At 39.9% G+C, this 20,309-nt stretch overlaps 1 protein-coding gene across 5 annotated transcripts in view; it reads right to left on the reverse strand.

The window, feature by feature from the left end:
- Positions 1-20,309, reverse strand: part of cica (capicua transcriptional repressor a) — a 51,670-nt gene that overhangs the window by 14,194 nt on the left and 17,167 nt on the right. For all 5 annotated transcript variants that reach the window (XM_084918648.1, XM_084918646.1, XM_084918650.1 and 2 more), the window contains exons 4-10: positions 16,062-16,193; positions 13,530-13,683; positions 4,492-4,591; positions 4,181-4,363; positions 3,745-3,871; positions 2,675-2,847; positions 88-220 (exon numbers count right to left, since the gene is read on the reverse strand). In XM_084918648.1, the coding sequence (XP_084774774.1) occupies positions 88-220; positions 2,675-2,847; positions 3,745-3,871; positions 4,181-4,363; positions 4,492-4,591; positions 13,530-13,683; positions 16,062-16,193 (1,002 nt within the window). The remainder of the gene's footprint in view (positions 1-87; positions 221-2,674; positions 2,848-3,744; positions 3,872-4,180; positions 4,364-4,491; positions 4,592-13,529; positions 13,684-16,061; positions 16,194-20,309) is intronic.

Consider the following 20,309-nt stretch of genomic DNA (forward strand, 5'->3'; position numbering starts at 1 on the left):
ACTGGCCATCATGGGAACTGAAACTATTACTCTCTGGTTATGAAACTGTAACCTCGCTAAAATCACTCTGCAGATAATCTCACTCACCCATGACATCATCGTCTCCCTCTTCCTCACAGATGACCATGCGTTCCTCATCGCTAGTCACGTCCTCGCTGGCCCCACCCTGGTACAGCGACTGAGGCGGTGGACGGCCGCGAAACAAACTTGTGCCGTCCTCCTGAAAGTGGAGAAAGAAAGACGGCACATGAAGTGATTTCTCTAAAATATATCACCGACACTGAATGACACCAGCCAACATTTATGTCCAAAATATGGGAGATTTATTTTTTTTAGGACGACAAGAGTATTTTATAGTGATTATGACACAGAGTGCCGCTAAAGTTACTGAATGTTTAAATAAAGTTTGCCCTGAAAAATGTAAAATAAATCATTTTTAAGTTATGTCCTGCAGTATAACCAGTGATCTGGAACTACTCTGTGTTTTTGGTCCCTGCACATTCTTCTCACGGCACAGAGATATCACTATTTGTCCTAATTTGGTTGCAACTAGTTGTGTAATTTAATATGAGTGGGGAGGGGTATCTTTGGTGGTTTTACAATATTTCATGTATGAGTAATTGATTTGTGAACCTCAAGTTGTGACTGTTCAATTTTTTTAGAAAGTTTTATTTCTCTAGCATTAATTCACAACAGCTGCCTTAAGGTGCTTTATACTGTAAGATAAAGACCCGACAATATCAGATAATCAGACAAATAAGCGGCACTTGATGACAGTAGGATGGAAGAAGTCCCTTCTGACAGGAAGAGACCTGCAACATAATCAGGGTCAGGGAAGGGCAGCCATCTCCTGGGATGGTCGGGGGAGAGAAAAGTAAAAAAGGGAAAGCATAGAAGACAAATAAATACCACAGACTATGGGAGAGAGAAGACAAACATTACTGAGATGCAGTGAAAAGTGTGTAAAAAGGTCAGGGGGGAACAAAATGCTCAGTGCATCATGGGAAGTCCCCCAGCAGCTTGAGGCTATAGCAGCATACCTAAGGGATGGTTCAGGAATATGTGATCCAGCCCTAACTATATGCTTTATCAAAAAGGAAAGTTTGAAGCTGAATCTTAAAAGTAGAGCCGATGTCTCTCTCCTGAATCCAAACTGCGAGCTGAGAGGCCTGATAGCTGAAGACTCTGCCTCCCATTCTACTTTTAGAAACTCGAGGAACCGCAATTAAGCCAGCAGTCTGAGAACAAAGTGCTCGGTTGGGATAATATCATACTATGAGGCTTCTCAATCTACAGCAAGACCTGATCATTTAGGACTTTGTATGTGAGAAAAGGGATTTTAAGTCAGTTCTGGATTCAACAGGGAGGTAAAGAAGAGAAGTCAGTACGGGAGAAATATGATCTCTCTTTCCAGTACTCTCGCTGCGGCAACTGAGCCTCGCTCAAGCTTTTCAAGGAGCTTTTAGAACAACCTAATGATAGTAAGAAATTACAACAGTCCAGCCTCGAAGTAACAAATGCAAGAGCTAATTTTTCACATCCGTCTGAGATAGGATGCTTCTAATTTTAGAGATTTGGCACAGATGAAAGAAAGCAGACCTAGACATTAGTTTAATGTGTGCACATATCCTGGTCTAGGTTCCTCTTTCCAACTTCACTGAAGTCAGCAACTCGCACACATTGCTCGAGGCATTATTATTTATTTTGCTGTGTTTTAAAGTCACCTTTCTGATGCATGTTGCTGTGAAACAGACACCTCTTAATGCATGTTGTGGGTTACAGATGGATTAAAATCTCATTAAAATTACATGTGGTATGTGAATTCTGTATGTAGACAGCATTTCACAAACAATCTGGCAGACGAGGTAACCTTGGTAACAGATGCATGTATTCCAATTATTTACAATAAAGTCTGAGACTCACACAAATTCCCAGGAGTTTCCCCGAGAGATGGAGGAAAACAGGATTGTCTTAAAATATGGGAGAAACCCGTGAAAAAAGTGTTAGTGTTGGAAGATGTGCTGTTTATAAACTGTAAAGAAATCAGACAGAAGTAATGCAGCTATTATTAAAGCATGCATACATTCTTTATGCCCGTGGCATCAGATGAACGCCTTCAGACAAAAGCGCTCGCATGTAGGCCTACTCCTCTGTGATTAGGAGCGAAGCAGCAAACACCAGTCTCATACCTTCAAAGGCACAAAAAAAGTAGAAAGTGAAACCTTTGAAGTTGGAGGCTGCTCTCCCCCAGAGCTTCCACTGGGTTTTCAGCAGCAACAACTGAGCCCTCACACAAAGCACCGAGCGAGTCCATTTGAACTGCTTTTGAACAGCATTCGGCCAAAACGCTCTGCGGTCTGAGGGACACACGTCTGCGGTGTGCGTGCAGAGGCACACACAAACACTGCAACCGCTGAGTTCATGTGGGTTTTTTAAGTTACTTCACTCTGTTGCTTCTTCATTTCACTCTGGGATGCATTTTGCTCTAAGAAACTTGTTAAATACACTCAACTTGACACATTAAATAGATTTACGTGGGTGTTTTTCTGAGAAATTACACTGTTTGGTAAGTAACCAGTTGGTGGTATCCAGTGATCTGAAACAGCTTTCTTCACAGTCTTAAATCTCCTGAGTCTGTTTGCTGCCTGGCAGCTACAGATTAACAACCTCGCACCTTCTCCAGGTCTCTCTCCCACTCCCTCTGCTCCAGGGTGTGCACTGCACTCTGGGAAAAGGCTCGGGGACGGTGAGACGGCCCCCCAAACATCCCTCCTCGACGCTCCGATGCCCCCGGCCATCCCGAGCCTCCCCCCTTCCCTTCCAGCACCTGGGACTCTGAGTGGGCATCTGGGGAAGAGAGAAGAGCAGACTCAGAACAAAGATCAAATATCACATTGAATCATCAAGGAGCGGATCAATAAAGCTTCAAATCAATACGTTTATACTCAGAAACGCTCCTTTATATTCTGACAGTCGAGGGGTTTAGTTATTGTTGTCCATACTGAACAAAAGCCTGACACTTGATACAAATGTGTGTAACGCTTTGCGCATTTTATAATAAAATACAAGCAAATCCCTTTAATACTGAAGACGAGGCTCCTCCATTATAGCAAATAATCCTAATCACAATGACTTTGTGATAATTTAATACTGATATTCAGCCTTCCCCTGGCTCATCTAGAGAAACATTATGAGTTTTATTTCCTCTAGATGGAGCTTTTTAAACAACAGCTCTCTTTGACTCGTCTTTCCTGAAAACAGAGTGAGTTTGAGCTTTTAGGGAGGGGCAAAAGAGCACAGGTGTAACCTAAAGTGGTGTGTTTATGTCACACCAAGACAAAAAAGGTGAGCGTAAGAGTGCTGATGGTCCCTGATCTGAACTTGCCAGCTGACTGGGGTCATTTTATAATCTGTTCATGCTGCTTTGCGTTTTGATGTGGTGATTTTTTTTTGTGGGTATGAAAATGTAAAATCACCTGAGTAAGAAATGGATTTGTACAGTTCACCAGTATTTTTTTAACTTGCTTGGAAAAATTGTTAAATTTCGTAATATTACTATATTACAGCTAGCAAACTTGATACGTTTTATACATATAAATTATGTGAAGATCTAAAAAAAACAATGCTTCATAGCAACAGTTGGTATTAAAATTCACTGCAGAACTTATGAAGGTTTGAAGCGATTCACAGATGTTTTTTTTCCCTTTAGCTTAAAAATGCAGATTAGAGGTGATCATCACACACCTATGCTCTCTGACATGCTCCTCTCCCGTGGCTCCTTTGGGGTACCCCGGCCCTCTGACAAAGACTTTCTGCGGTCCTTGTTACACCACTTCCAGTCTGGGTGGGCTCTGAAGTGGGCCTCTTTCACCTGGATGAGGAGAAAGATGAGGAGGAGGAGGATGAGGAGGAGGAGAAAAGGTCTTCAACTTTCTGTTGATGCAGTTTCAGTTTCTGAATACCAGCTGTGCAGATTTCACAGCTCATGAAATTTCCCCCAGTTTTTTTTTTATCTGATAATTACAGAGAAGCCACTTGAAACTGGATGTTTACAGCGGCTAATGTGTTAGACTTGTTAGCAGTAAACTCAATTCAAAACATCTAACCAATTCATTACAAGAAAAAGCACAGAAGTAATAAAATAGGAGGAAAGAAGAAGAATTTAAGGGTGTTTGTTTACCTGAAAGGCCAGATCATGGTACTGCTGCTTTTCATTGGGCCCTAAAGCGTACCACCACTCGCCCAGGATCTTGCTGACTGTGCGGTTGTCCTGGTTGGGATGTCGCTGGTGCACCAGGGCCCGGTGGCGTTTACTGAAGATCATGAAGGCATTCATGGGACGGCGGATGTGGTCCTTTTCCCTCTGATTAAAGTTTGGCAGAGGACACGAGTGTTTTTTGTAGTGACATTTAACAAGCAATCACCATCTGGTGTTCTACTTTTATTTTTTACATCTTGTCTGCTGGTTGACTGGGTGCACTCCGGACTGACCTTTCTGTCTCCGTCCTTAGGCAGTGCACTGAGGGACTGTGTGCGTCTCTTAATGGTTCCAGTGGAAGGCGATGGATCGTTGGCCAAACCCGGGGAAAACCTGCATCCACACAAAAAGAAAAGTGAAACTGAGACTCTGACTGAGACGGGAATTCAAGGGAGATTCCTCAGTCTGAGGCTCTATCCTCTGTCCAGACGTTTTACCACAGTTTCCCAAAAAATAATATCCATCCACGAATGATTGCATTGACAGGAAGCAGAGTGACACAGAAAATATTACAGGAGAAGAACTCAAAAGAAAGACCAGAGATTCCTTTGTGAGGACCACCCTTGACATTCCCATTTTTCCCTACAATAACTTTAGATAGAAGATGATCCTGGTATCATAAATGTAAAGGGAGACCTTTCATGAACAGCCCCCTACCCCACAGGAACATTTAAAATGCAGTTCAGTTTTGCTATTTAAATTTCAACATAGCTTATGATACTGATCCTCAAAGTTGGCAAAAGTCATTCTAACAAAATGTGATTTTGGCTATAAATTGTGACACTTGAAATACATTCGTCATTACAAAGCGAATATAGCAACACATTAGAGTCCTACTGGGATGAGTATCCATCATCAAGCGATGACACAAAAATGTAAAATGAATACAGACGTGAGAAGACTTACATCGCCAGGCATATGTGAGCCTGGCTTTAATGTTTATTTTCTGAGAGCGATAAGCCCCAGTCAGGGAGCGAATCTGTCTCCAGTCTAACTATAACACAATCCCAGAGTATGGAAACTAAAACTAGGTCAGCACTGATATCACTGTGTCTGTGTTTTAGGGTTTTCTGGAGTAACATTTACACCTTTTAAATATAAAAGCATACTAGTGTGGTTACATACTCCAAGTGACTCTCAGGAAAGCAATGCAGCAGAAGGGTCTCTGATGCAGTAGTGCCTGCTTATTCAGATATCTCACTCCTCCACCTCATATGTTTTAAATTTGTTTCACAAATTTGCTGCAGGAAGGGAAGGTTCAGCTCACTGTGGCGTTTCATATGAAGTAACCACTTAACCAGTATGAAATGTCGTGCTGCAGAAACCACAAAAAATGTTTCCTTTTTAGTGGTTACCTGCAGTTTTTTATGCAATCATGAAATAATGGAGCAGTTCTTTCCATTTGTGTTGCTTTTTCCACTTCGTGTATCTTTCATCTGCTGTAAATTTAGTTGGCACGACGTTTCTCACCTCTTCGAGACTCGGTGGTAATTTCTAATTATCAAAACAAGGCTGGGTTTTTTAAAAAATCCCCTTTGCTACTCACAAAAAAACCAAACAAAAGATATAAATTAATGAATAAATAATTAAGTCATAGAAATAAAGGTTTGTGGTGGAATGTGGTGGATGAGTCGTCTCAGACTGATGAAACAAACGGCTTCAAAGTCTTGTGGTTCAGCAGCAAACACTTTTGTATCCCTTGCCACAGGGCAGCAGGGTGATCAGACTGTGGCTGATATTGTCTTTTAGTAGCGTTTCAGCTCTGTGCAGCCACCTCAAAGCGACCGTCGCTATCATTAAGCCTGCTAACTACTGAGAATGTATTCAGTGAATTCCACTGAAACGGCTTTTTCTGCTACGAAACTGCATTTTCCCCCCGAGACACTGAACTGGTTCTGGGAAAAGGCAACCAAACATACATAAACCTGGAATTAGTTTGACCTGCTGCTGTAAACAGCAGTTAAAATAAATGGTAAATGCAGTGATGTGCTTTATTTTTTTAATATTATTTCAACATTACTCTTGTTTATATTAGGCTGCTTTGAGTCTCTAGCAGAAAAATCGTGCTTGGCTAAAACATGATTTTGGCTTTAGATTTGGTTACAGTTTTTAACAGAGCTTAAATGTGTTTTTCAGTTACACATGGCAGATATGGGACCAAATCACTACCCACCTCTATGTACTCTGAGGGCCTGAAACTCAGAACATTGTCATAATATGAAGTTCAAATTTTGTAATTATTATATAACTCAAATTAACTAAAATTATAAATAAATTAGCTGATTATGAGGGGATCAGGTGGGATCAGGTTTGTTTAACCTTACATGGAATAATCATCCATGAGTATAAGGTGATCGTGATTGCAGAAAACAGAGATTGTTGTTGTGAATACAATACTGGAAGTATTAACCATCACCAAAGGAAGAAACATCCAAAAATAAACTCTTTCACAAGTTAAAAAAATGGTTTGAATGCATTTTTTTTAATTCCAAGTATTGCTGAATCAAACTGTTTGCTTGCTGTTTTGAGCAGTGATGTCAGAGGAAAACAAGCATCAGATAATAAAAAGAAAAAAGAAATCTGATAGCATGCACAAATGCTTAACTAATCTGTGAATTTAGATAGTTGTTAGACTGAGTGTTGATTCTATCTAGTTTTTGTTTCTTTGTATTAGTATTTTAGTTGCTCACGAAAGTGAAAAAGACTGTATTGGATCAGCAGAAACTGCATGGGTATCGGTACAGGGATGAGAAAGTGTTAATAAGCCATATGCATTCATTGCTTGACACGATTTTTTATAGACCACCAAGAAAACAGAAATATTTTTAAAAATCTGTCAAAGCTTTGTGTAAAACTAAAAATTATATCGGTATTGATTAGGAAAAAAACCCCAGAAAAAACTAACTGAGTTTCAGAAAAAAGTCAGACATTAATCAAGTGTGACATTTAACTTCTAAAACAAATTTTTCTGCTCATAAATGCGTGTAAATAACTGTAATTCGGCATGTGAATCAAAAAATAATCATGGACATTACTATATTTTGAGTTTTTCGTCAAGCAGTACATTTGAAAATGTACATTTTAGTATTAAAAATACAATTTTGTACAAAACTGTACAATATTAGATTATTTTTATCAACACAACCATAGAAAAACATGATTTTACAGCTGTTGCTGCAGCTGATGACAGTTTTTTGTTATGTATGAATGAGCAGTTTCATAATGACAAGTAAACGAAACGCTAACCTTATCCTCAAAAGACATGACTGGTCATTTTATGAGAAAAAACAAAAGACGGATTTAGTGTCGATTAATTGGAAAATTAAACCTTTAATTATGATATTAAACTTGACGTAGGGGGAAAAGTAATGAAACTTACAGGAATGTAGAAATACTAAGAATTAAAATGTGAACATACCAGTTATCAGTATTAGAAAAGATTATCTGAGGGCGTCTGCAGAAGGATAATAGTTTAGTGTTGACTCTCAGACTTTTTCCTGAGAGCGACAGGAAACACAGGAAATCTTGTTGCTACACTTGGTGTCAGATAAAAGGAAATAATAATAAAAAAATCTGTTTAGAAGAAAAGCTTTTGTGAGCAGGCAGACAGAAAGTCTGTTAGACAGTGAACTCGGTGTCAAGCTGTGACTACATGAATATGGTGGGTTCTTTTCTTCTCCTTTTCTTTTCTACTCAACATTTTTGGCAAATATGGCAAACACAAGAAAAAGAAAGAATAAATAAACAAAAGCAGATGAAGGCACAAGAGTAATATTTACAGTGTCCATGGAGATAATGATTAAGCTATGGGAAACAAGGAATTTAAAAAAACACAACACAATAATGAGTCAGAGAGTTAGGATGGGGTAAAAAGATATTATCGGAATAACAAGCTTAAGAAATGTCTGCCAAGATATTACACAGAAAACCCCCCAAAACAGCCATTAACAAAGCCAAGTTTATAGCACATTTTAAACAACACAGCACCATCGTATGGAAAATAATAATTAAGACTTTTACTTTATTAACTGATTAGAATATCAGGGTTGAGCCTTTGGGGAAGGTTACATACATAAGCATGATTGATCCAAACAAAGAGACTTGTGTTCCTGTTACTTTTGAAGATCTGATGAAGAAAAACACATTTTAAGCTCCGATAACACAGTCATTTTGTGAAAGGTTAAAAACCTCTTTGATGGTGTTGCTGAATTATATTAAATGCCAAAGCCCCCCAAAACAGGAATGTTATATATAACTGACACCACGGCATTATGAAATCTAAATGTAACTTATTTGGTTTAGTACTGTCTCTGTTTCTGATGCTGAAGAACATAAAGTTAGTTTTGACTCAGAGACATGGTACTCTGAGACTCTCAATCACGCAGTTTGGAACAGTGGTTGTCCTCATAGAGCCGATCGATGGCTGATTCAGGAAACACGTGGGCTACTCATATTCATGACAGTAACTTGATATTATAGTGCAGGTGTAGGTATCTTCGCTGTATCTTCAGTGTTTGTGGCCCATAACGTGGATTAGTGTGGAATTATTCAGGTTTTCTGCTGAGACTTGGACTAAGCTGCTAATGAAGGAGTAACTATATGGACAACAAGTAATGTAAAACATCTCTTAATGTTTGAATTCAGGTGTTTTCATTGCCGCTGGTGTATAAAATCACAAACACAGAGCCATGAGGTCTGCCTTTACGAACATCTGTGAAAGTATGGGTCACACTGCAGAGTTTGAGCGTGGTGCTGTAATAAGATGCGTTGTGAGATTTCCTCTCTCCACTCTCAAATGAAGGTAGTATTACTGCAGGAACCACAGCAACTGAGCCACAAAGTGACAAACCACGCAGAGCTACAGAGCGCCGAGTGTTGAGGCGCAAAGGGTGTTAAAATCACCGCCGTTCTGCTGACTCAACAGTCTGCAGAGTTTCAAAACTCCTCTGGTATTAACATCAGCATGAAAACTGTGCACTGGGAGCTACACAGCATGGAACCCATGTTGTGAAGGCTGAGCAGCTCCTACAGGTGAAATGTATAAGTGTCCCGGTACTTTTGTCCATACAGTGTACAAAGTCTTCAAAATTAGATACTCGCTCTTAACCCTCAAGTAGCCAAATATACAATTCATGACCCCAGACCAGTGTTGGGAAGGTTACTTTTAAAATGTACCAACTAGATTTTTAAATCTTAATATACATGAGTAACAGTAGGGTGGACATTATGTAAGGCTGCACTTTTTGCAGCGATCTCATATAGAAAACTATTCCGCGCGTATATAAAACAAGTCCGCGGCTCCGAACCGTAGTAAAGGGACCTCTGGCTAATACGCCGGGTTCTGTGTCGGGCTGGCTTTACTTTGTTGTCTGGGTCAACTTTGCTAGTGAGAGACAGAGAGAGGCGTTGAAAGGCTGCTCCAACGGAACTTATTGTTTCGGGGAAAACACGAACACAGTGTACAGTCGAGTCTTAATAGCTTACTTGAAACTGGACTACACTAAATGTAGCCCATGAGGCTATGCCTGTAACACTCTGCCTATTGCCTTCATATTAAATAATTTTTTGAACAATAACTTTTAAAAATATTTCGTCACGTCATTATGCGGGCCGCAAGTAGAGGTGACATAGGCCGCGAGATTGAGACAGGCATTAGAGCCTCTTAATGCGTGTCTTGTTTGGGGTTTCCACCGGCGTGGAATTACCAAAGATAGAGAGGGCATAGCATAACATATGAAACAGGAAAAGACCGCCGTGTAATCCCTTTATTTCAGCAAAGTAACTGTATTCTGAATACCACCTTTTTAACAGTAACTGTAACGGAATACAGTTACTCATATTTTTTATTTTAAATACGTAACGGCGGTACATGTACTACAACACTGCCCCAGACACATATGTAAATATGCTGATGTGGTAGTTTTGACTGTAAAAAAGTTTCCCGACATAAATTTATGTGAGGAAATATTTTCACCTCTACTCCAACTGTTCATCGTTTTTAATGAGAATTGGTCCATTGGTGTGGGAAGGACAACGGTAATATATATGTGCTTTTTGACATCACAGCTACTGATTTGATTGGAATTTCCCACGTCTGTGTGTTCAAGCAAACCTACGCTAACAGATTTAGCGTAGCAACATTTGCTGTTGCAGAAGATGTTTCTGCACACGTACAAACAAAAATCTTAAATATAAGCCTGCAACTAACGGTAAGGTAAGGAGGTCACAGTTACTAAAACTAAAATAGCTCGGCGACTTGAGGGTTAAATAATTTAAATAGTGTTTTTCTTATGGCATGGTCATGTTTAAACCACACGTTTAACATGGCACACAAGCTTCCGTTGGGGAGTTTGGCAGATTTCATGGAAACAACGTCTGGAGTTTTTTGACTTTTAAGCCAGTTTTTAATCATTTAATTAGTGCTTCTTTACATGCAGCAAAAGTTATGGTCCTCTCCCCACTCGCTCAGACAGGGCCTTAGTGTTTGCTAACAGGAACAACTGCCAAGTGGAGACACTCTCTTCTAGAAGGACTTTGGGTAAAGTCAGTACTGTTTATAGGCGTATGTGTGAATGTGCTTGTGTAGGGGGATGTTTCACTTTTGTGTGGCAGTGAACAAAAGCAGAAAAAGAAAGCAAGAGACTGGGAATGGACCGATAACAAGAGGCTGATAACGAATAACATAAAAACAGGGTAGCTAATATACCGGCTCTTTTTAAATGTGCAGACTTTTTGTTTTTATTAATGCCGCTGTCCTCTCCATTGAGATGTAGGCAGATAACAGGTGTAAGCAGTGTAACGTTAAGATATTGCTGATCTATTTCTTTTGGCGACAGCAGCCTTTGTGAGCCTAGTGACCCTGAAACATTCATAACCACACTACCAGCCAGACAGCCGCGCAGCTCGTCTGAGTCACTCTGAAAGAGCAATAACCCCGCCAGATGCAAAGACACAGCCTGAGACTGAGAGGAATGAACAAGCACAGACTATACAACTCCTGCCAGACACACACACACACACACACACACACACACACACACTTAAACACACACACACACCGATGCAGCTGATAGAAAAGTTGTTTGTTTCTTTTGAATTCTGCTGGCAAAGGTGGATTTCAATACACCTGTTCCAAGTGTAGAGTCCTTGAGAGTTTTAAAGCTGGAGATTCAAACTATACCGACAAACTGCATCTAATATAATCCACAGTTACTACCCGCTTTCATGAGTCATACCGAGAGTCGCAGAAAGGAAACAAACACTATGTATGAAGTGTTTGCTCAAAATGAGTTGACACCATTTAAATGGAGCACGAAGGGACAGAAGGTCCCTGGTTAACAACACTCTGTTGTTTCAGCGAGACTCTGAAAAAAACACACAAAAACTTTAAAATAAAATATCCTCAGCAGCAAGTGAGGGGACCAGCAAGCAGCTACTGATAAACAGATTTCCAGACTGTTTGCTATCTCGCTCTAAGAAGTGACTGAGTTCATATGTGAGTAGCAGACAGATATAAAGACTGCACTTGCATGTAAATAAGACCTAAACCGCTTCGGCAGTCGACTGGCTTCTGATTGGTCAGGGGACCACGCTACCCTCTACACTTGAATTTAAATTCAATCTATTGTTTTTTGTGATTATTCCACTTCTTCTCCAACAGCACTCATAAATGTTGGCCTCGGTACTCAAAAAAGCAATATCTTACATATAACCTGCTATTTTTTTTAAACTCTAACTCTATATTTTGGAGAAAAGCAAAAAACAACTTGTTTTTTAAGCGTATCAGTTAGAATGACTTTTTTCCCCCTCCTCATTGCCAACACTTGGAAGAACGGCTTAACAAAAGCAATATTTACACACTCTGATAGCACAGAATATGGGCTGGGGTCATCATCGATAAGAGCTTAGACTTTAAAGACACAACGTTATCCTTTTGGTTCCTTATTTTGTGTGCACGGCCTGAGACGACTTATCCCATCATTACCAGTGAACCACATGAACCCTAGGCTACAGTCCCACACACAGGCTCAAGTCTCTATCCTAATGAGGTTACACACAAGAGCTTTTTTTAGTGTTTAAGTATCAACACAGGGCAAACAGAACAAAGTGCACTTCACAGGAAAATGTTGAGGCCATGCAGATTGTGCTGTAATGGAGGCTACAAGCCTCAGCTCTACTTTTGTTACATGTTAAAAATCAGGCTTTGGCTGCTTGTTTGAGGTCAGCAGGCACATCATTATTAGTGTTTTGTTCGCATGCCTTCTTTGCAGTTGTTTGCAAAGAGTCAGGCCATTTTTATTTGTATAGCTCAGTGGTTTTCTAGCTTTTCTTCAAAGAGAAATCAAGCATTCATCTGCAGAGAAAAAGCCCTTTATGCTATCCAGAATGACATGAATGACAATTTTGATTTTATTGTCAGATGAAGACGCTTTTGCAATAAGCCCCACTAAAACTAAAACCCCACTCCTCATCATCTGACAGTTCCACACAATCCAGCACACATTCTTGCCGTCTCTAGTTAACATCCTGTGCTCTTTTACAGTAGCCAAACTTTCTCTGAAAGGGGACCCTTGGTCTTCAAGTGCCTTTCTAACTCATTTGGCACAATGGCATTAGTCGTTACCTCCTCAAAAACAAATGACACGCTCATGCTGAAAGCCGTTGACACCCCCAGTCCAGCTGAAGTCATAAACAGGAAACTTTTGGAGTAATTTCTCCTGATAGCTTTTGTTTCATCTTTAGGGGGTTTTATTTGTTTTCTCCACACAAGAAATCTTCCCCCTCACAAATGTTGTCCTCCTCTCTGTCAATCAGGACCTTTGATGTGTCATTCAGGGCACTGAATGTATGTAAATTCCATTTGTGCAGTTAAAATAATAAAGCTTGGTTGACTTAAAATCCCATGGCACTCCTGGACTCATGTACACGCACAACCACTTCTATAGTCTTGAATCATATATAAAGGTTCAAAGTGCTTCACAGGAATAAAAACTCTTTAAAACAATAAGAAAGAAAAAACAATTAAGAAATTCCAGGTCATTTTAACAGCAGTGGGTACTTCCTGCTCTTAATGCACTTTCAAATCATGCGCTTGTACTTTGATGCCCACAGGAACTGAAGTCAGCTGACTGTAGTGCGTTTTATGGCTTTAATCCTCAATATCCAAGCAAATAAAACATATAAAAAGACCCTGTGCACGTCGAAACATCATGCGCCAGAAAGAAACTCTGCATAAAATGGAAAAACAAACAAACAAACATTTTGTACTTACGGGTCATCTGTGTCACTCTCCATCTCGCTGTCCACCCCACCCCTGTCTGTAGGAGGATTGTCATTCGTTGGGGGTGGACATGATGGCGATCCTCTCTCCAGGTCTGGAGGACCTGACCGCCCGTCACTCACCAGAGCTACAGCACAGCGAGGCTCTGAAAATATTACCCAAAAAAAGCGATTTATGTGCCAGTTAGTGGAGAAGCTTTATGAAAGTAACAGTGGCGTATGTGTAAACACGGGGCTACTCTGCATGCAGCTTGCTGATGGCAGGTATTCTGGCCAACTGTCTGTGGGAGGTGTGACAAGCTCTGACTCAATCTATGTTATAATCTATTGCTGTAGTAACAAAAATACTTGTGTAAGATGGAGGCAAACATAAAGAAACTGTTCACTGAAAAGTTAAAATCTAAATCTGTACATCAAATAAGTATGTGGCCATTAAATCCACAGACTGAAAGATTTAGCCGAGTATTCCTTGTATTTATTCTGTTTTCAAGGTTTGACGGGTTTACAGAGACTGGCTTGAACTTCTGAATTCACCATTACTTATTTAGCTAACACTCTCTGCAGCATTTAGTCAGTCAGGCTGTGCGGTGAACAAATCTAACAAAATAAAATGGGTCTTAAGGTAAGACATAGCTTTTGGGTCTAAAAAGTGGATCCAGTAGTGGCAAAAACAGAAGTCTTATGATGCAGAAGTTTATGAGAAAATGACATGATTTAAGGCCTCAGCAAATAATGTCCTCATGAGTTTATAGTCTCCGAAGCTAATTTTATTTTTTATTTAATACAGCATGATGTTGATTTTGTAACTTGGTGCAGTCTGATCATGGTGATCTGGGTCCAACGAAGTTATCTATTCCACTTTCACAGATGCGAAACAGAGTGGGGTTTTCTTTCTCTGCTCACTCTCTTAATATTACTTTTGTTTTCTCGATGTTATTTCTCTAATTTTCTATCAAAAGTATTTCTCAGTCTCATCAACACGCTTGAAAGAGTTGGCTGTTCACTTTCTCCAGTAAGGAAAATTTTGTTTTTAACCCTGCTGACTTCTAAGATAATAAAGCCACTTACTGTAAATAACCACCGACTGTCACCAAATGGGCAGTTCAGTGCCACTGTGAAGCCTCAAGCTCAGTATTTCTGCATTGTCATCTTGATGTTTTGAAACCACACATGATAAGTGAGTGGTGGATTTCACAGAGAAACTACACAGCTTACACAGCAACTCTTAGTAGGCCCACCCTAAAGCACGCCATGCTTCATACTGCTTTCAAACTCTAATTTGCACAATAAACGTTGTGCTGCATTTCAGTAGAAGTAGAAACTAGTGACCAAAACTGCACTGTCTTCACTTATACAGTCTGTGTATATAACAGATACACTTTGCTAACCAAATTAGCTAGGCATTAGCTGATCAGCTCTATTCTCTCATCTAAATATAGTCATATTCGGTTTCACAGAGCCGAGATGGCACTGGGCCAAACGCCAAACTCTAACCTTCAAACTGGTAATCCAAAAACTAATGAGTGATGTCTAGGTGGCTAAGTATTTATAAAAACACTAACTTTGGCTGAAAATGCTGGTGTGTGCAGCAAATGCTGCTAAATACTCATGAGCAGGTCAGCTCATTGGGAAATTATCACCAGCTACTCTGATTTTCTGAGCAGATAAAACAAGACATTTTAAGTTGTGACCTTCTAAGCAGGTCTTAAAGTGGACCCACTCTAGTTTTCCTTATTTTCTCTCATATGTGGTATGCACTGTTAAAGTGGTAGAGATCATATTAAACATGGATGAAGTCTCAAATAATGAGGTTAACATGTAAAATCCCTGTGGCTGAAAGGCTCAGGCTTCAGACAGCTCAAAATGCTGGGTGTGAGACAGTTTTTAGTACTTTTGGTTTCCGCCTGCTGTTCAAACCTCTATTTGTAAGGAGCAGCCAATCAGATGAAAGCTGGCTTAAAGAGGGAGGAGCTAAAGCTACTTGTTTATTTTGAACTGTGAATCATGCAAAGCTACTCCAGTAGCAGATATAAATAGAGAGGTGGTAAGCAGAACCTCTTTAAACAGCCTACAGCTCTTAAAAATATGACTTAAAGGGCCTAAAATAAAATCCCATTAAGATGTGTACAAAAGAGATTTCTGTTTCCAAATTAGCTTGTAGCTTACTGACAATCCCCACCTGCTCAAATCAGTCTTTGAATAGATTTCAGTACTTGACTCAATAAATAGTGTTATCAACAATGTTACGAGAATAATAATGGTGTGAACACCAACTGTGGTGATTTGCAATCCTGTCGCAACTGTTTTGGGAAACACTGACTTGGCTGTTGATTTGTACTTGATTGTTTTGGCAGGCGTTATTTGAGAACATATCCCTGCATGCCGTTTCCTGTTATGAATATTTTATTGTGGGAAAACTGTTTATAAAACTGTTTTTAGGGCACGAATCCATCTTCGACACACCTCTCCTGGGTAAAACCTTACGAGGTCGTGTGTACAGAAAAGGAATATGGTCATTTGGTACCTTTGCTCTGATTGACAAGCTGTTGGCCATCAACGGGCTGGGCAGCTGCTCCCGATTGGCTGGGCTCCAGGAAAGGGACCAGCGAATGCCAAGGGAACACTGGCACCGACCGAGGCTCCACGTTGGTCCAAACTGTGGGAAGAGAAGGGAAAGAGGGAGAGAGAAAAAGTGAAATGTCATCATGTTTATCTGCCTCAGTATCACTGCCTGTAAACAGAAAGTATCACTCTGCCCGCTGGCAGCATGTGAAGTCTTGTGTGACCATCACTGCTGTTAAAGCGATACACACTTTGACAAAATGTGTCTGGAGACCATGAATGGAGTTGTGTACTCAGTCACCTAGTCAGCACCTGTCTCCAGCACACACACATGCAGATGAGCCCTCAGGATAATGAGAGTTGAGGGGTCATGTGGTGTGCGATGTGATGAGGGAACCTGTTATTTTATCCACACAGATTCCAGACTCCAGTCTACTCGCTGTCTAGACCCCTGCTGAACTTCAGACTCTCAGCTGAACTCTCTCTGTAGTGGGATCTATTTCAAGCTGACACAAACGACACCGTAAAACAAAATGCAATAAATTCAAAGAGTTTAGAGCAACTTCTCCTGCTGCCATCTTACAGAGTCACAATGCATCATGGGTCCAAAATAAGGACCCAACAGTATTTTTCCCCTAAATCATACTGTAAAATCACAGAGAAGTTGTTGTTTGACCATACGTGATATATATTCCAGGTAAATACTGCTGATATCAGGTTGAAAGAGGAGCTTGGCACGAGAGGCAGTTTGATGACATTTCAAAACTAAAACTCGTTCCTCAGTCTTTCTTTTAACAGTAATTTTACAACACCTGTTTGCAAGGTTGCTTCAGTATTAAGTAAAATAAAAGGAGATGTTGAAAAGAAGTTACAATTAATATTTTAAAAAAGAAACAGAATGCCATAATGTTCATACGTACATACATTTACTGTAAATTTTATAGTCAAGCCTTCACTGGGTACATATTTTTTCCTGGAGTAGTTTCGTTTACTAGAGATTTTTTTCCCTAATACAAATATTTCACAATATGTTTGAACATACAAATAAAATAATTTAAAGAACTGCCCTAGTCCAATGAATTGCCCTAATAATTATGTATTTCCAATATTTCCCTGGAATGGCAACGACTGTGTTGAACCAGGATATTGTTAAAGACTAAAACATCTCAACAACATTGGACTAACATTAATTTTTTACTCAATGTTCATAGTTCACAGAGGATGAGTCTGGATGCTGGTAAACACTGGTTTGCCACCGCTCATTCTGAGCTGGCTGAAATGGGTCTATGGGGATCCCAGTAGGCACGTTTAATTCACATAAAGTAAGTGATTCTTTGGCCTTACATGACATAAATTAATGCTTTCTTATGCTCCTTCTGAACATTTTATAGACCAAATTCTACAGTGTTTTACTGCTGAGCGAATGAAAAGCTCAAGCATAATTTGATTTCAATATATTTATTACAATATCCTTCTGGGTTAAAGCATTTTTGGGGTGCACAAAAGATTCCTGCATGGAGAAAAACCCTGCACAGTTGTCTGTTAATGACTGACCCTGTAAAACCAAAAACATTCCCATTCACCACAGCTGTTTTTTTGTGTTTCAGGCTACTTAGTGAACGTGAACATGCTGATATCCTTAACCAAGGTGGTAAACTCAGCAGAAACGAAACCTGCTAAACACCAGCATGTTAGCATGTAAAAGAAGAGACTCACAAGGTTAATGGAAACTAAGCTACATAAACTTGTTAAACTGTTGAATTATACACCACTAACCTTTCTAGTTATATTAATTACAGAGGCATGGTATTTTAGACATCTTTACTGAGTTTATTTGATAAAGCTTTCAGCTTCAGTTCCTCCCAGCTCCCTGTTCCTCCCCTGCCTCCATTAGTCCAGATTCAAGTCCAGCCTGGTGGAAACGAACTGGTGGTGAACTCTTCGCTGCAGCACTGACATGTCCAGTTTCCATTTCCATTTATAATTATATAATTATATAATTAAGTATTAAAATGGTCTAAATATAGCTAACCATTTGCCAGCTATTGCTCTTCTAAATGAAGATCTAGATACTGCTGAGCTAGACAAGTAAGAAAAAGAAGTGCATCTTGGATGTACTGTAGCTGCTGTTAGTTTCACTGTGTTTAAGAAATCCTTTAGATGCAGATTCTCAGATCACATGACTAGGATCACAACACTGAGACTTCTGGACTCCGTACTTCTTTCTCCAAGTTTATACTACTGTTTGTAAAGGGAACTTGAGTTGAGGAAGTGAGGCTTATTCAAATTCTTTACACACCACAAGACGCTTTGCTAAGATGCCCAGGAAAGTCCTTAAATGCAAAACAATTCACACACGTTATTGTTGTTTTCCTCATTAGTCGGTTGAAGGTAAAATCCAGCTGCACTGCTCTTAAACCCGCAAGGTTGAAGGTCTCAATCAAGGACAAATCAGCTGATACAGACATTTTAAGGAAGAGCAGAGACAACATTTGATAGCAACCATAGCAACCGTTCATTACATAAACACGAGACATAAACAAACAATCCCAAACAAAATTACACTTGATTTCTGTGTGTGGCAAATTACAGGCAGGTCTATGGCTATTTATGTATACTGCTTGACTGAAACACATGACACACTTCATTTGTGATAAACCGATTCATACAGACTTCTGTCACAGCTATATGACACGTCACATGATTTCTGGGCAACTGGTTACACCTCATCCACAAGTTAAAAGAAGTCACACTGTTTTACATCACTGTTTTAAAATGTGTTAATATACACGCCCACCCCAGAAGGAATAGCTGTGCTTTGTGTTACAGCTAATGGGGATCCTAATAATCAAATAAGTCCTGATGCAGACATTTGTTACTGTAGAATATTCAGTGAAGACATTTCTTGAATTGGCTATAAGACCAAATTAAGAGAATTAAGACCCTTTCAAATAAAGTGTAACTAATGACAGTCTGCTAGTTTAAATGAGCAGCTCAATAGGATACAGTTATAATGTCACGAATTATTGTAACAATAGAAAGAAGGGTGAATTTCAAACTGTCGACATGCAACACATTTTGCTGTTTCCAACCACAGATGTGGTCAATTAAAATAATTACTACTACGACCTGCTCATCTGTGTAGTACATGTGTGTAAAGGCTAAAATCTCTAAATTTAAACATATCGTACACACAAGGCACTTTACACTGCAAACATGGTATTGTAACAGACACATAAGCAACTATTTGGCAAGAGCGGGGAGAAGGACATTGTTTTAACAGGAAGAGACCTCCAACACAACCATGCTCAGGGAGTGGCAGTAACCTGCTGTGACCAGTTTGGGGTTGAAGGGAGAGAAAAAAGAGAGACACAAAGACAGACATGCAGCTGTGGTATATAAAACATGGTTAGTAAAAAGAGGGGAAGTCCCCAGCAGCATGAGCCTATAGCGGGATAACTAAGGCGAAGGCATACTTGGAGGTCTTAACCATTAGCTTTGTCAAAAAAGCAAAGTCTGAAGCTCATTGGTGAGAGCAGGGAGGGGGTTTCTTGTCTCTTGTGAATTACAAGCCATTAGCGAGATCTAACCCTCACTCATCACATCCAGTTTCAAAACACTAAGATGGCGACAGTGAAAATGCTCGGCGCAAGGCTTCATAACTGCCTTCACAAACCAGTGGGTGATGTCATGGTGATTATGTCCACGTTTTATACTCTCTGTAGTTGTGACATACCAGAATATGGCCAAATGCAACGGTGGGTAGTTTTATTTTTCGGTTTAGGTTATTTTAGCTATGAAAAACCTGGCTAGAGATACTTTGAACATTTTAGGGAAATGCTAACACCCGGAAGAGGTGAAGTGCACTGATCAACTAATGACAGTAGTGAGTTGTGAAACTATCACAGAGAAGCACTGCTCGGATATCTACATCAGATGTTTTTATTGGTTTAGTGACAAGCAAAAGGCTGAACTGATAAAGACTTGCACACGATTTAAAGTGGGGAAAACTATGCATCTGACCCATGACTGCACGTTACTACCACTAGACCTTTCCTAATAATCACTCCCGTGGGTGGAAAGTATAGCAATAAAACAGCTCCCGAGCTACTTCTGAGCTCTTATTCCTCCTTCTTCTCCGTCACTGAAGACTGCAGATGCACTCAAAGAGAGCAGTAATGAAACTTGTGATGCTAATGCAGCTGCACTT

The sequence above is a fragment of the Perissodus microlepis genome, chromosome 22, assembly GCF_051167445.1.
Source record: "Perissodus microlepis isolate ML-2025 ecotype Zambia chromosome 22, ASM5116744v1, whole genome shotgun sequence".
Lineage (NCBI taxonomy): Eukaryota > Metazoa > Chordata > Actinopteri > Cichliformes > Cichlidae > Perissodus > Perissodus microlepis.